Genomic DNA, 15663 nt, shown 5'->3' with positions numbered 1-15663 from the left:
AGCGTTTGGTTGAAGGGCTATTCTAGACTCTCCATGACGAGTCAGGGGTATGGCACCCAAGTTATCCGAGATAATACTCCTTCCTAGTTCATTCCCAGATTCCTGCATTTTCTTATCTAAAACCAGAACCACCTGTGACCCTGCTTCTAATATCCAACTTCACCCTTTGCCAGTTGGTATGTGGGATCAAAATGACCCCTCTGGCACCAGGATCCTCCTACTTTTGGGTGGAGGGTCACAAGCTGCTCAGGGGTCACCAAGAGAAGAAAGGGGGCAGGGAGTGGATGGGAATCCCTAAGAACAACAATTCAAAGCTACGGATGAAGGTGGCAGTGCCAAGCTGATATCTCAAGGCTACGCTGATCGGGTTCTTCCACTCCTGACATGGGCTGACATTGTGGTGGTGTTAGAAAGGGGCTGAAAGCAGAGGGGCTTATGGCATGATGGACGCCATCATGGAAGACAGCAGTTCTTTTTCAAGTGTTCATTTTCAGAGCTGGTCCAGAAATGTCCATGGTGTCCGGCCAGGCAATGTGAAATCAAAGACTCATCAAAAATGCTCTGAGCTCATCTTTGGTTTCTTTTCAGGAACCTCCTGACCCCAGAGGCCGTGGCTACGGCAAAGGGTCCTAGCACAGGCCGTGGTCACTGCAGTGGCACTTTGACTACAATCTCAAGTTTGTCGAGTGCTGCCCCATGGTTGTTCCATTGACACCTACAACCGTGTTAGCAGAGGGGGCTTCGGGCACGAACTCACAGGGGCCCTAGAGCGGACGGTCTCTCCTTCTGTGTAACAAGCAGGTGGGAGGCAGCCATCTCTCAGAGGCGTCCCTTCAGGCCATGGACGTAAACGTGACCTGGCTTGCTATGGTCCTCATGGAGATCTGGGAGCCAGCAGGCCCCCTTGTCATCTCAGTGGGTCCTACCATCTGCATTCTAGGCCAGAGTTCTGGGCCCTGGGCTGCAGACTTGGGTGCCTCATAATTTCAACCCAGACAGATGTCCAGGCAAACACTCAGCCAGACGGCGTCATTTTAAAGCTTCTGACCCAAGCCTCACCACCACACCCAATTATGAACCCACTTCAAGGAATCTTTGTAAACTGTCATTTGCAAGCTCCTGAGAAGGGAGGCCACGCCTGTTTAGTTCACCCCTGCGTCTCCAGGGCCCAGCAGAGTACTTGGATCTCGGCAAGCCCTCAAGAAATACTTGCTGAATGAATGAGAAAGTGATCACACATCGTTCTTGTGACTAATGCCTGTGCACGGGGACAGGCCCTCTCTCCCTGGCCTTCCCCATGGAAACAGGACCCTCCCAATACAGGGAAGACCTCAGCGACAGTGCCACCATCTAGCTGGGTGACCGGGTACGTGCCTGACCCCTGGGAGTCACAGTGCCTGCACCTGCTGCCTGGTGGCCAGGGGACTCGAGTGACGACCCCAGCTCTGTCAGGCCCGTGACCCCGGACAAGTCAGTGAGCTTGTCTGAGTCACAGTTTGCTGGCTCTTTATAAAGTGGGCAGGAGAGTGCTGGCCTCTCAGGGTTGTGTGGTATGCAACACACCTGCTGGGAAGGGACAGGACACACTCAGTTGTGGGTCTTAGCCCACAGTTCCTAATGCAACAAACACTGATCGGAATTGCTTTATTTTCCCATTGATACTTTTAAGGCGTTTGTCTTCCTTCTTACTATACTGCTCCACGCATGAAGCTAATGTGGTTATAATAACGAGACACTGCTCTCCTGATGCATTAAAAGCACGTGTACCTTTAGAAGATGCAGTATGTTTCATTGCCATGGTCTGTTACCTAGAAGTTTCTAGCTACTCACTTCAGGGTCTGTACATGTGATAGGAGACATCAAAGAGGACACTGATGGATTGTGGGGGCTCGAGGCAAAGAGTGATCACCATCTCTAGGTTGCTTTCTATGCCAAAGCCTGGTCTGTAAGGCCGTGACTCCACACTACTTACCGGCGTTTTGCAGTGTGGTCGGACTGGTACGGGGAAGACAGCCTGTGCGAAGTGAGAACAAGAGAAGCGAGGCCATCAGGACCCCCGACTCCAGCTTAGGCCAGTCTGGGGTCTGTTCCCCGCTGTCCCCTGAAGGTCTCCCTCCCCCGCCCCACCCAACTTACTCCTTTGATGTTAATCACAGCTCCAGGGGGTCCCGGGGGCCCTGGAGGACCAGGTAAGCCAGGTGGGCCCTGAAGGGAGAAGAAAGGCCATGCCTGAGTTCAGGTTATTGCGAGCGCAGAGGCACTGCAGGATATTTTCTCCAGGATTTGGGGACATGACGTGAAAAGAAGAGTCCTCTAAAGTCGACCAACTTCTCCCACAGGTAGGCCTGACACTTCTAAAGAGCACGACTGCATCCGGGACCCCCATGGCATCTTTATAGCAACCCATGGGGGAGGCAGCGGAGCAAACAGTCTCCCTGGTTTACAAATGGAGGCCGAGGCCCCGAGAGGGGAAGTGACCCGCTCAAGGCCACACAGTCGGAACTCAGATTCTGACTCCCAGAGCAGTGCTCAGCCAACACAGAAACCCACCACTTCTCCACCAGCACATCCCTACTATGGAGGGGCAAGTGGGGTGGGGAGGCTCCTTCACCAGACTTGGTACCTGGGAGAGTGCCTCATAAATGCAAAAATAAATGCAAAACTCTTGCTCAATAGCAGAGCTATTTTCAAAGCCAGGTCAACCTGGCCTTAGTACCACACAATGTTTTCTTCTCCAAGCCTGGATCTGAAGCAGGACCTCGCAGTAGGAGGGGTGAGGCTCTGACCACAGGCACGAGGAGTCTGGCCTGCTCAGAAGCCACACTCATTACCCTAAGTGAAGGCATGAGTGTCTGCTTTTCCGAGCAGCTGCAGCGGGCTTGACAAGTGTGAGCCAGTCCCCACAAGCTTCGGGAAAACTGCATATCGGATTTCTGGACATACAAAGGAGAGACAGTGTGGCCCAAACAAAAGCAGACTTTGCAGAGAGTCTGGTACATAGTAGGTGCTCAATAAACGTTCGCTTCCTTATTGTAGATCCTGGAACCTGCGGATGTCCCCAGTGTCTGCCATCTTGTGAGGCTCGGCCTAAGTAGCTGACCTACCTTTGAAATGCACTCACAAGCGTGTCCTGAGCCCCTAGGGATGTGTGAAATCCCTGGGACTGGGTACGGATGGAAGACGGGATATTACCCTAGGGCCAGAAGACTGGGATTTGAGACCAGATTTCCTGACTACACCCGGACTGCTTTCTCCCACTCTCCCTTTTGGGTCTGGACAAGGAAGCTTATGTTCCACTAAGGTGCTTTCAGTGACAGGGACCCTCCTGAGAGTGAGCTGGAGGACAGCGATGGGCTGGAGGATCTTTGGAAGTGGCAATGGAGGAAGGAGAAAAACATTCCTAAAGATGCTGTCTGCAAGCCCCGCTCGCTGGACCTGGCACTCTCTCGGTCCTCCTCTGGGCACTGGACTCAGGGCTCTGTCCCCGGGGAGTGCGGGGTTGGGGCAGTGGTCATGTCACTCACCGGCATCATGATCCCTTGGTCTCCTTTGGCGCCCTTGAGGCCATTCAGTCCTGGGCGACCCTGAAACCCACATGTGATGCCTTAGTAAACCCACTGCCCAGCCACTAGCCCGGCCCACACGTCCGCCCCTCACGTCCAGTCTGAGGAACACCAACACCTACAGGTCGTCCGGGAAGGCCAAACTCTCCTTTGTGTCCCGGCGGTCCTTTGGGCCCCTAGAGGCAAAACAATTACCAGATTAGAAAAGAACAGAAAGTCAAGGGCCAAGGCGATGGGAGACACTGGCCTGACTTCACGAGCAGGGGTGAGGATGAATCACTGAGGCAATTATGAAGTATCCACCTGCCTGCCACCTTGTCTCCCAACCTCTCTGCTCTTGGCTGGGACCACCTGTTCCACCCCTTACCTCCCCAGGCGCTCCTGCCGGCTCTGCCCCACCCCAGACTCTGGACCCCACCCTCTCAGTCAGGGCTAACAAAGGAGCAAGAGGTCAGTAGTTCAGGGTCTCAGCCCCCAGGTAGCAGGGTGCTGGGGTAGCTTAGAAGCTGGACCTTTGGGATGCCTGGGTGGCTCAGCCAGTTAAGCGTCTGCCTTCGGCTCCGGTCATGATCCCAGGGTCCTGACTGAGATCAAGTCCCGCATGGGGCTCCTTGCTCAGCGGGGAACCTGCTTCTCCCTCTGCCTGCCACTCCCCCTGCTTGTGCTCTCTCTCTTTCTCTGACAAATAAATAAATAAAAATCTTAAAAAAAAAAAAAAAGAAGCTGGACCTTTGCTCTAGGTCTTATGTCCCAGGACTCTCCCTGTCTCCAACTGGAATAATGCAGACCTGCCTCACCCCTCATGGCAGCCCAGCCTGAGAACCTGCTCCAGAATTGGGCTTCTGCCTTGCTCCTACCTGTCTCTCAGGACCAGAGTCTTGGTCTGGCACCCCACTTCTCCAGAGGAGTCCTTGACCTGTGGACCCTTATTCATCCCAATGGTGGCTTTCTATGTCTTCATGCTTCTAGAAACAGTGCCCTGTTCCAATCTCCTGCAAGAACCCTCACGCCTTCTGGCATCTTTGATACATACAATGCACACGATCTCTTCCCAGAAAAGTTCTCCCTCCAGTCTGCACGCTCCTACTTCTGTAGCTGGGTCTGCCCTGTCTCCCAAGGGATGACTAGTTTAAGCCAAGTCCCTTCATCCTGCTGCATTAACATACATGGCCATGCCCTGGAAAATGGCAAATAAAGCTGAGTGGAAACAGGCTCTGTACATAAAAGACCCAGCCCACATTACTCCTAATGCAAGAAAAGCAAGAACAGAAGGAATCACAGGACACGGGCCACTTGGTGGTATGTTCAGTGCAGAGCTTCTCAAACATTAGTGTGTATGGGCATCACCTGGGATCTTGTCAAAATGCAAACCCAGGGTGGGGCCTAAGGCTCTGCAGTTCTGACAAGCTCCCAGGTGATGCTGATGCTGCTGATCCATGAGCCACGAGTAACACGGCTCTAGGGAATTTGTAAAGGAAGTGTAGGCTGTACCAGTCAGGAGGGCCACAGCTGCCCTATATGGCACCTTTATGCAAATTAGGAGCAGGTGCTCCCTTACTGTCTGTACCTGGCAAGCTGGGCACACACTGGGCTTCAGCAGGAACGATTGAAGTGGCCATCTGCAGCGGCCTGCTGGCCACCATTGCTAACTACTGCTACTTCCCATGGGACTGGATGCTAGTAAGTGATTAACCAGTGGTTAACACAATACTCCCCCAGTCTGCCTTAACCCACAGTTTCTCCCCTGCAGGCCATCCATTCTGCCTGACATAGAGGACCAACGGCCTCAGAAGGTCCTTTGAAGGATGCACCTTGGGGGTTATGGGCCATTCATTCACCAAAGACATGCATACATCTGTGAGGTCCTTTCTCCCCAGGCCTGGGGTCCGGCTTCAACCAAACAAACCCTGTGTGCAAATCTCTAGGCCAAAATGCTTCCAAAGAAATGTTTCCTGGAGGCAGTCGGAAAACCCTGGACACAGAGTCTGACAGGCGTGGTTAAATCCCCAGTGCACCACTTACAAGCTGTGTGACAATGGGCAAGCTCCTCACTTTGACCTTGGTGTCCTGGTCTCTAAAATGGGGATTCTGATATTCACCTCTCAGAGTGCTAAGGATGAAATGAGATGGCGTGAGGTATCAGTGCGTCTGAGCCACAGTGGGTGTCCTACACCTGAATTTTTTTGTTCTTTGTCGGGGGCGGGGGGGACGACAAGACAAGAGAGGTTTGTAGTTCATTCTGGAGAGAACTGGTAGCTTACAAAACCGTTCAGCAGCCCAACTGGGTTACAGATTCCTAGAGCAAGTAAGGTGAGAGGGCCCTATGATATCATCTAGTACTAATTCAATACCTTCACCTTACAGAAGCCCAGACAGAAGTGGACTCGCTCAAGGCCTCATGACAAAGGAGCCGAAAAAGCAGAGAGACTCTCTGGGACTCCTCCGAGGGGCTCCCGGGGCAATGGGTCCTCAGCTGGCAAGCACGGACAAGCACGGGGTACCTGGGCGTGTGCAGCACCATCCGGGGCTCCTCGCCTTCCTGGGCACACAGCTCAACCACACATTTGTGCGTCCCCCCCCCCATCCTCCCCCCTGTGGCATCTGAGTTCTTTCTGGCCCGTAGAATGTGCTATAGGTAATGTTCATCATCTTCCATGACCTCTTCCCCCCCACCCCGCCCTAGCCTCAGCCTGCCTGCTGGAAGATGCCAGTGTGGCCTCGAAGCCACCAGATGGAGTCACAGGACGGAAGCATCCTGGGTTCCTGAGTCACTGCTGGGAGGGGAGATGCCCGCCGAGGAACCACCACCGTGGGCTTGCGGGGCTGAGAAACAAGCTGCTTCTGTTAAACCAGTGAGACTTTTACTACATTACAATCAGCCCACCCTAATCCACACGCATCTTGCCACATCCTTTCTATTTTCACAACCAGGACAACTCAGTCTAATGGAGCCAAAGTATGATAAACCCCTCAGCCCCCAGGCCAGACCCGGCTGAGAGATGCTCTGGCTTACCATTGGGCCCGGGCCTCCGTGCACTCCAGGTTCACCCTAAAGCAGGGAGACAGAACTTGTCATTCAGAGGGACACAGCCTGCGGCAGGAACAAACATGGGATGCTGACGCAGATGTGTGCCTTCAGGGTCTGGCGACGTGATTACCTTTTTCCCCTGCAGCCGTTCCAGAGGAATGTCCCCTGTCAGGATGGCACCTGGCTCTCCCTTCTCGCCCTGCAATTCAGAGAACCTTGCGATGAAGTGGGCCCCCCTCCTCACTGCCCCATCTGGAGCCTCCCTTGGCCCCCGCAGTCCCGTCCCCGCCCCTCCAGCCCCACCGCTCTGTCACTGGAGAGAGAACTGCAGCAGCCTCCTCGGGGGGTGCCCTCTGGGTCATCCCCTCCATACACCACAGGACCAGGCAGGGGTCCTGCAAGCCCCCCCAGGGCTCCTGCTGCTGACAGATCTGCATCCTCACCCCCTACCCTCCAGGAGCCAGCCTGACGAGGCCCTCCCCACCTCTTGCTACACGGCACCCCTCTGAGAACCTCTGGCTCCTAATTTATTTGGTGGCTGGCTTTCCTAACAATCCTTATTCTTGTTAAAACCTCTGCAACTGGTAAAGAGACAAAGGTATGAACACCAGAAGCCTCTCTCAACACAGAGGCCTTGTGTCTCCATGTGGAACTTTGTCCCCTAACTCCAGGATCCTGTGCAAGCCTGATCAGGGCAAAGTTATCTCAGATGCTGGGGAACTGGGGAGATGGGTAGACTGGTGGCAAATCCTGCCCCAAATCCTGTCCTCAGCAGAGCCATCTACTTATCCCAGGAAGCTTCCAAGAAGGTATTTGTGCACAGAGGAGGCCAGGGGGAGGAACCCTCTGTATCATTCTGAGGCTTTGGCTCGGAACTTCAGCCCTGGCCCCTGGGGGCTGGGCTGGGCCCCGCTGAAGTCTCCCTTCCACGGGGCCAGAAGCAGCCGGGACAGCGTCTTCCGTCCGTCCCCCTAAGGCCGCACCTCATATTCGGGCCTTACCGCTCCGCTGGTGAGGGACGGCAGTCCTGAGCACGGCCGCAGTGAGAAGGACAAGCACAAAAGCGTTAGATGCAGAGCAAGAGAAAGTGTGTTTGCCGTGAGGGCTGGAGCATAGCTGGCTGGGCGCGCATCCCAGTTTTCAAGATGGCAGGAGATTAGGGCGATGGCATGCAGGTCTCGCTAGAAACTGTGTTTAAGGCAAGAACCACTCTTGCTTGACCAGGCCTCCTCCCAAGCCAGAGCAGCTGCTTGCCAAAGGCCCAAGGCAGCCAGAAGCATCCCAAGACATCATCCCATGTGGCGCCAAACTTAGACCCCCAGCACACTGCACCCCTCCCCCCTAGGACTGTGGTCCAACACACGCTGGAGCCTCTGTTGGGGGGCCAGGGTGAAATGGTGGGGGAGGAGAAAAGAGAGAAGCTTAATGCTCCCTCCTCTTGAAGACATACCCACCCTCCGAGACTCTCAAGGCAGGCTTCGGGGCTGCTCCTACTGGCTTCACACAGACCTCCAGCACAGCAATGGCCATACTTTCTGTTGGCTAATTGCACGTCTGCTCCTCCTATGTTACTTCTATGTCCCTAGTGCCTACTCTGGGAAACTGGCTGGCACACCCCAGGGAACGGATATACGACGGATGAGTACACAAAGGGACAGATGAATTAATGACCCAGTCCCCAGTCATTGCAATCTGTGTAAGGATGTCACTCTCCGCCTTATCTATAAAAACCAACTGGGGAGTTAATTCTAAGAGGCAAATGTGGAAGGATATAAAGGTCCCTTCAGTGTCCTGGGGGCTCCAAGGACATGCTTTGCATGCTAAATATTTATTCCAAAGCTTTTGGACCAAGACTGCCATCCAAATGCAGAATGCCCAGCTTATAATTTCTAAATATTAGCATGCATTGTACTTATTAATTATATATTCTTTCATCCAATAAATGCCTTGGGTGTCATCTGTGTACCAGGACCTATGCTAAGCACTGGAAGTATAGAAAAGAAATTGGCATGTGGCCTGCCCTCAGGGAACGCACACTCTAATGGGGGTGCCCAACAGGGTAGTTAGACAAAGCACAGCACATGTGACAACAACATTCAAGGCACATTGAGTTCTTTTCCAAAACCGTGATGAGAACCAATTTCTCCACCCATGGCCCACCTACACCTTGGAGGACCATGGAAATTAGAAAAGTTAATAGCTGGGGAGTGACTGCTAATAACTCTGGAGTTTCTTCTTGGCATGAAAATGTCCAAGAATTCGGTAGTGGTGATGGTCGCACAACTTTGTGAATATACTAAAAGTCACTGGACTTTACAATCCTTTAAGGAGTGGATTTTGTGGTATATGGGTTATAGCTCAGAAATTTTTAGAAAGTTAACTGCTGCTTTCAGCCAACTGGAAATTCTTAGCAAATTCTGGAGCACGATCTCACTCAATACCTGGCTCCCTCTTACCTGTTCTCCTTTCAGTCCTGGAAACCCAGGCACCCCGATGTCACCTTTTGGTCCTCGAGGGCCCTGGAAGGAATCATCAGGTTTTTTTGTGACTTGTTAAGACGAAAATGTCTTCACCAAATGGAAGTTTTTTTTTTTTTTTTCAAAAAATAAAAAGGAAAGGGATTGTCTTTCCACCGGTGGGAGGAAATGACCATGAGCCATGAAGTTGTGGTCTGGTGGAAAGTAGACATCACTGAGTGTGAGCAGGCCTGGGGCTTCCTCCGACAAGCACGGCTGAAACAGCCTGGTCCTGCTGCCTCTGCTGGCCCCGTGGGTCCTTCCAGGCCATCCTGCAGCCGGCCTCCACCCACCATCCACCTTCCGTAACCCCTACTTCTTCTCTGGCTCCCTACCATTTATGGGACGGGATCCAGACATCCCAGCCTGACACCCAAACCCAGCCCAGCCAGCCTCGGCACCTCATCCCCTGCTCCCTGTCACCCCACCAGCTGCCTTCCCCTCTGCGCCTCCACCCACGCCCTTCCCCCTGCAGGAACGCCCATCCGCCCCTCTACAGAGCCAAGTTCTGCACACCCAGCCAGAGGTGACCTCTTCTCAACTCCAACAGACACTGAATACCTGTGACGATGACTCATAGCCAGATGTCTGCCCCAAAAAGGCTTACACGCTTTACTGCCATGGAGCTTTGCACTAGGCCTGTCCTCTCTGCTGGGTTAAAGGGTGAGTTACCCACAAGAGCGGTGGCTTTCAAATATTTGTTATTATTATTTTTTAGCAATGAAGCTCTTTTCTTTCCTTTTTTCAAACAAGACTTCAGTGAAAACCCAATATATAAAATATGTCAAATGGAGCTTTTTTATTGGAGGTCAGGGGACCGGAACCTGCCTTTGTGGCCCCCTCTTTACTCCCTAAAAGTGGCCCTGGAGGCTGCCTCAGGAACACAGAACTACTCATCTAGAGGAAAACGTATTCTGGAACATGCCACCAGTTAGCAGCCAAGCCAGGGCCAGAGCTCAGAGGTGTGGCCTCTTCTTTCCCTAACGAAGAGGCGTCCTCCACGGCTGCCACTCTCTCTCACGTGCCTAAGGTCTAGTTCATACGTATTTTCAGTGTCATCATTGGATATATTCCTTTTACAAAATGTAAAAAGTTCAGAAAAGTAGAAAGAAATAGAAAAAAAAAATCGCTTATAATTCCACCATCAAGAATAAATTTATGCAGGGCGCCTGGGTGGCTCAGTTGGTTAAGTGACTGCCTTCGGCTCAGGTCATGATCCTGGAGTCCCGGGATCGAGTCCCGCATCGGGCTCCCTGCTTGGCGGGGAGCCTGCTTCTGCCTCTGACCCTCCCCCCTCTCATGTGCTCTCTCTCTCTCATTCTCTCTGTCTCAAATAAATAAATAAAATCTTAAAAAAAAAAAAAAGAATAAATTTATGCCGCAGTTTTGATAAATTTCCTTCATTTATCCAGAGACAGTGCATAGGCCTGTCGGCATTGGGACCTTTCGGAGCTGTAGTGTCTTGGAGAAATCATGTAGATTTCACTCTGGAGCCCTGAGCTTCAGCACATGCTCAACGTTTTAGATAGGACTGATCACTTTCTCCACAGAAATGCATATGCACCTTCCACGGTGGAAACCCCAGTAGTGTGCACACAGACTATGGATTGTTGGACTTCTAGTCTGTGATTCTCCTTCCCCCATCCTCCATCGCTACCATCTTCTCACTTCAGGAAACCGACCTGCTGGGACAGTATCGACCATTATCTATCTATCTATCTATCTATCTATCTATCTATCTATCTATCTATCTATCTTAGACTGAAATGCTTGACTCATCCACTTGCGTTCACAGAAAGCCAATCACTGGCTCTGGTTTCTGCTGGTACTATGGGAGAAAGAGATAAGACCCAACCTCCACAAGCTGTTCACAGTAAAATCGAGAAAAAAAGACAAGGACACAAATAACTGTTATTCAGAGCAGAAAAGAATCACAGCAGAGCTGAAAATAAAGCCTATGGGACTCAGAGGAGGAAAGGATCACTCCAGGTGGAGGTCAACAAGGACAGGTTACATGCACAAGATGGCATCAGAGCTTGGTCTTGCAGAAAGGGAATGGCATTCCAGGTGGAAGGAACAGAATGAACACAGATCCAGGGCACAGAGGGAAAAGGTCTATTATACTTACTGGAAATCCTGGCAGCCCAGGTATGCCCTCCGGACCCTGTGACATACCAAAAACCAAGCAGGCGGGTTAGGGGTAGCATTTCCAGAGCCAGCAGGAACACTGTGCCTCAGGGGCCCACCCCTCCCAGAAACTCTCAAAGGCCCAAGCATGTTCCTGCAGAGGTGGGGGAGGTGGGGGGAATCTCATGATCCATTTGTAGAGGAGGATGCCGAGGCCCGGGAGGGGAAGGAAACGTGCAGAGTCATACGGCTAGTTAGTGACAGAGCCAGAAATTGTGCCCAGGAGCCCAGAGGCTCCACTCCCACCCCACCCCCAGGCAGGACTCTGCATTTGAAGTGGCTGACTCCTGCTCTGTGAAATCATTCAGTGTCAACCTCCACACGTGTTCTTGGCGAATAACACCCTCATTTCTGAGGAGTGGGCCCAAAGAGTGCACTGAGGTATTTGGGAGTGGGAGTGGGGGCGTGCTGGTGACACTCAGTTCTTCTCCCTCAGAGAAGAATACACAGAGAGTCTGTGGTTCCCTCCCACATTGGCCAGGGCTCTGCCTGCTGGCTCAGGTACCCACGTACTCATTAAATGTCTGTGAGTTTGGCAGAATACATGAAGAGAGACAACTGGATAGCAACACATTTCTCAATACCCTATCTATACAGTGGGGTGGGAAAGCATGAGGGTGCTGGCCAGGACTTGAGTCCCTTCAGGGAGGGAAGGGCCTCTGAGTAGGAAAATCTTGGCCCTTCATTAGGACTGAAAAGGACCCTTGAGGGCCTGGATTTGCTAAGGGGAGGACAGGGATTGGCAGGGAAGGTGGATTCTAGAGGTGCGGAGAGGGAGAAGAGGTGGGGGCAGACAAGGCCCAGGGACTCTTAGAACAGAGAGGCCAAATCTTTGATTTGAGCCTGTACGTTGCTTTAGTAATAACCCACCTAATACCCTAAACCTATAATAGTTTGGGAAATACCAAGACCCCCTGTGAGATGACTTTTGCTTGACAGCTGGTTTGCTCTATGGGTTGATTACTGGGGTGTTTTGAGTGATTTTCCAGAAATCAAGGAAGGGGAGCCCCCGTAGATGTAATGCAAAAGAGACAGTGGAAGGACCCACCAACAGAGGTCACCCAGCAGGAAAGACTGGCTCTAGAAGCCTAGATATCTGCAGAAGCCTCGGGGAGAGCACCAAGGTCCCCCAGGACATGGGTGGTGGGGGTCCAGGCCAACCTCAGTGGGGACTGCAGGGGTGGGTGACCCCTGAAGACATCTGGGCTGCCCAGCTGTGGAAGCATAAGCCTCAGTCTCCATGTGGGCTTGCAAAGAGTGTACCATTTGCAAAGCAGGTCCACATGCACCAACCTCTCATGAGCTGCCCCAGAGCTGGGGAGGCATTATCAGAGAACAGGCTCAGAGGCTCAGGGGGTGTGTGGCAGACGGGCTGGAACCCCAAGGCTCCTCAGAACTCTTTCGTGTCTCCCCAGCTGTCACCAGCAGATGCTGGGAGGTGCAATGGGGATGTATGGCACAGACTGCAGGAAGAAGCTTCCTTCCTCTTAGGTCCTGTTGTGCCATAGACCAACTCTGTGGACTCACAGAGATACTGTAGCTTCACTGAGTGTTCCTGATCCCTAACAGGGGGCTAGAAAGACTGAGGCAAGTCATGTTCTCTCCTTGTGCACTGGTTTTCCCATTAGCACAAGGTTAGGTCTCTTTAGGCTCTTCCCATTCTATGAAATGAGATCATGTTAAGAAAAGCAGGCCAAAGCCATCACATGGACATCAATGGGTTTGTTACTTATGCTTCTCTGATTTCCATGACACATACTTCTGATACATGAGACTGGAGGCTTCCACTGCATTGGACAAAACTCCCCGATCAAATTAATGTAATAGCAACTTCTCAGAAATGCAAAGTTCTTTTTCCATTCTATTCTGATATATTCTAGCTCCAGTGCTTCAGGAGCTAAAAGGGCTCCAAACCGACCCGACTTCATTTCCACAGGGGCATCTGGGTAGGACCCTCGCTCTAGGGCAGCTATGGATACGCACCGGAGGCCCAGTGAGCTCAGGGATGTCCGAGAGATTCACGAACCCATGGGTGACGTTGCTCAAGGACTGAAGAGAAAGCAAACAGACAATGAGACAGAGGGCGGCACATGCCCACCCTGCTCCTGGCAGTGGAGGCTGTAACTGAAGTCACCGCAGCATGACAAAACACAGGCGGACATGATAACACCCTCAACTCGCTGCCAACACATCCATCCCCTCCCCCACTTCTTATAAAACAGCCCTGAGCTGCTGTAGCACCTTCTTCTTTCAGTTAACCTTAAACTTGCACAACATGTGAATGCCTGCTCTTTTAAAATTTTAAACACCCGTCTAGATTTTTAAGCGCACATACACACACACACACACACAATCTCCACAGTAAGCTTACAGTGTTGGCAGTGTGTGTGTGTGTGTGTGTGCACATCTGTGCTTGTGTCCACGTGCCTGTTTTACATAAAAGGCATCAGGCTGTCTGTATTATTTTTCCACTTCTTTTCTCCAACCCTACAGCATGGCCATCCTTCCACATGGAACTGGCGGTATGGACATTTTTAGTTTTAAGGGATTGCTAAAGAGCTGTCTAAAGGGGCCATACAATTTACACTGTCGCTAAAGCATATGATATTAACTATTTCATCACACCCTTACCCATGCTTGATGTTTTTAATCCCCCTCCCTTTTTTTAAACTCTAGTCATCCTTTTTTCCTAGTTATTTGGGACTTTTTATCTTTCTGTCATCTACCAGTGTGACATCGTTTGTCTCCAAAGGGCCACAGTTTTTCACCAATGCGATGCCCTAACATGAAGGGGACCTTGCTCTGGTCTCAAGCACATCCCAGCCTTCTCTACAAATTTCCATCACTCTCCATCCCCTCCACAGCCATCAGCTCCCTGTGCCTTGGACACACTCAGGTTTTCTCTTCTGAGCTGTGGCTCAGGTGTGCCTGCCACCTGACTTCTGGAAGTTCTGTCCTTCACACTTACCTGGTAAGATCCTTCTCAGCTCTCGAGTCTCCACTCAAAGGTACTTCCTCCAGAAAGTCTTCCTTAATTTCTCATATCCCAAAACATCTTCCTTACTTGTTCCCCCACTTATGTTCCTCTGCCTCTCTGTTACACCTCTGTTATAGTCATTCTCTTTTTTTTTTTTTTAAAGATTTTATTTATTTGACAGAGAGAGACACAGCGAGAGAGGGAACACAAGCAGGGGGAGCGGGAGAGGGAGAAGCAGGCTTCCCGCCGAGCAGGGAGCCCGATGCGGGGCTCGATCCCAGGACCCTGGGATCTTGACCTGAGCCGAAGGCAGACGCTTAACGACTGAGCCACCCAGGCGCCCCTATAGTCATTCTCTTGACTGCAAATGCTGCCAACCAGGGGAATGTTCTGGAAGCACCATGCGAGAGAGGTGGTACTGGGGTAGGAACAGACATGCAGGGCGTGCTGGCAGGTGAAAACTCCAATGTCAGAAGCCAGCTATGTGCCCTCTGTGTAACCACCAGCCCTGAAGGCCCTGAAGTTGTGGACAACCTTCTCTCTCCTTCAGCAGAGGCAGAAAATACATAGCCATACTCCAACCTGGATGATACTCACACTGGACAGGAGCTCGATGCGACCAGGCGGCCCCCTGGGTCCAGGGGGTCCCATAATGCTGGCTCCATCCATGCCTCTGTCACCCTGGATACAACAGTGATAGTGGAAAAAAAATTCACCGTACGTGAATAACGCTCCTAGAACCTGGCTGGAAATTTCCCCCACCCCCACCTCAGATCTGTAACCTCACCTTGGGTCCCTGGTCTCCTTTTTCTCCTTTGGGACCCTGGTAAAACAAACAAACATTCTTTGGTTTTCTTCTCTTCGCTTACTCCCCATCATCTATCCTCCTATCTTGCCATCTCTCCCTAAGCGCCCACATGGATTTTGCCCCCAGATAATAGGAGTAAAAGATGATGGGCAAATTCCCCTTCCAGAGTCAGAAAGAAGGAACACCCACAGAAGCTCTCTCCCAGCACAGGGTGTGTGTCCTCTTAACCCTGAATCTCAGAGCCCTCTGCATCTGGAGGATAGGGAAGGGTCTTATTTAATCACGGACGGGGCTATACTGCTTGCCCCTATGAGGCTCTTTCTCCTGGACCGGTATGCTCAGCTCTGGGTCCCATCTGACAAAGATAATGAGATCGGTCCTCTCAAGAGCAGGAATCCTTGCAGGAGATGGACCACACCTCCCTGGGGCGCGATGCAGGGGGGAGGAGCACCTGTCAGGAGCGCAGAGTTCTGAAATGAGGAAAGGGTGAGTACTGAGGGGGCAGCAGGTAGGAGACAATGAAACAGAGATGCTTGATGGTAAGGGACGAGAGACAGAGAGGACTTTCAAGTTTTCCCCTACGG

At 51.9% G+C, this 15663-nt stretch overlaps 1 protein-coding gene across 1 annotated transcript in view; it reads right to left on the bottom strand.

Annotated features, from left to right (window-relative positions):
- The window catches only part of COL15A1 (collagen type XV alpha 1 chain), a 66190-nt gene that overhangs the window by 17900 nt on the left and 32627 nt on the right, over positions 1 to 15663 (bottom strand). The window contains 11 exon segments of the mRNA XM_021691625.2: positions 1973 to 2014; positions 2137 to 2205; positions 3525 to 3584; positions 3686 to 3739; positions 6577 to 6612; positions 6722 to 6790; positions 9048 to 9110; positions 11236 to 11271; positions 13278 to 13343; positions 14869 to 14952; positions 15059 to 15094. Coding sequence (XP_021547300.2) covers positions 1973 to 2014; positions 2137 to 2205; positions 3525 to 3584; positions 3686 to 3739; positions 6577 to 6612; positions 6722 to 6790; positions 9048 to 9110; positions 11236 to 11271; positions 13278 to 13343; positions 14869 to 14952; positions 15059 to 15094 — 615 coding nt within the window.

The sequence above is a fragment of the Neomonachus schauinslandi genome, chromosome 13 (assembly GCF_002201575.2).
Source record: "Neomonachus schauinslandi chromosome 13, ASM220157v2, whole genome shotgun sequence".
NCBI lineage: Eukaryota > Metazoa > Chordata > Mammalia > Carnivora > Phocidae > Neomonachus > Neomonachus schauinslandi.
Note: the sequence above shows the minus strand (reverse complement) of the source record. Positions and strands in the feature narration are given on the sequence as shown.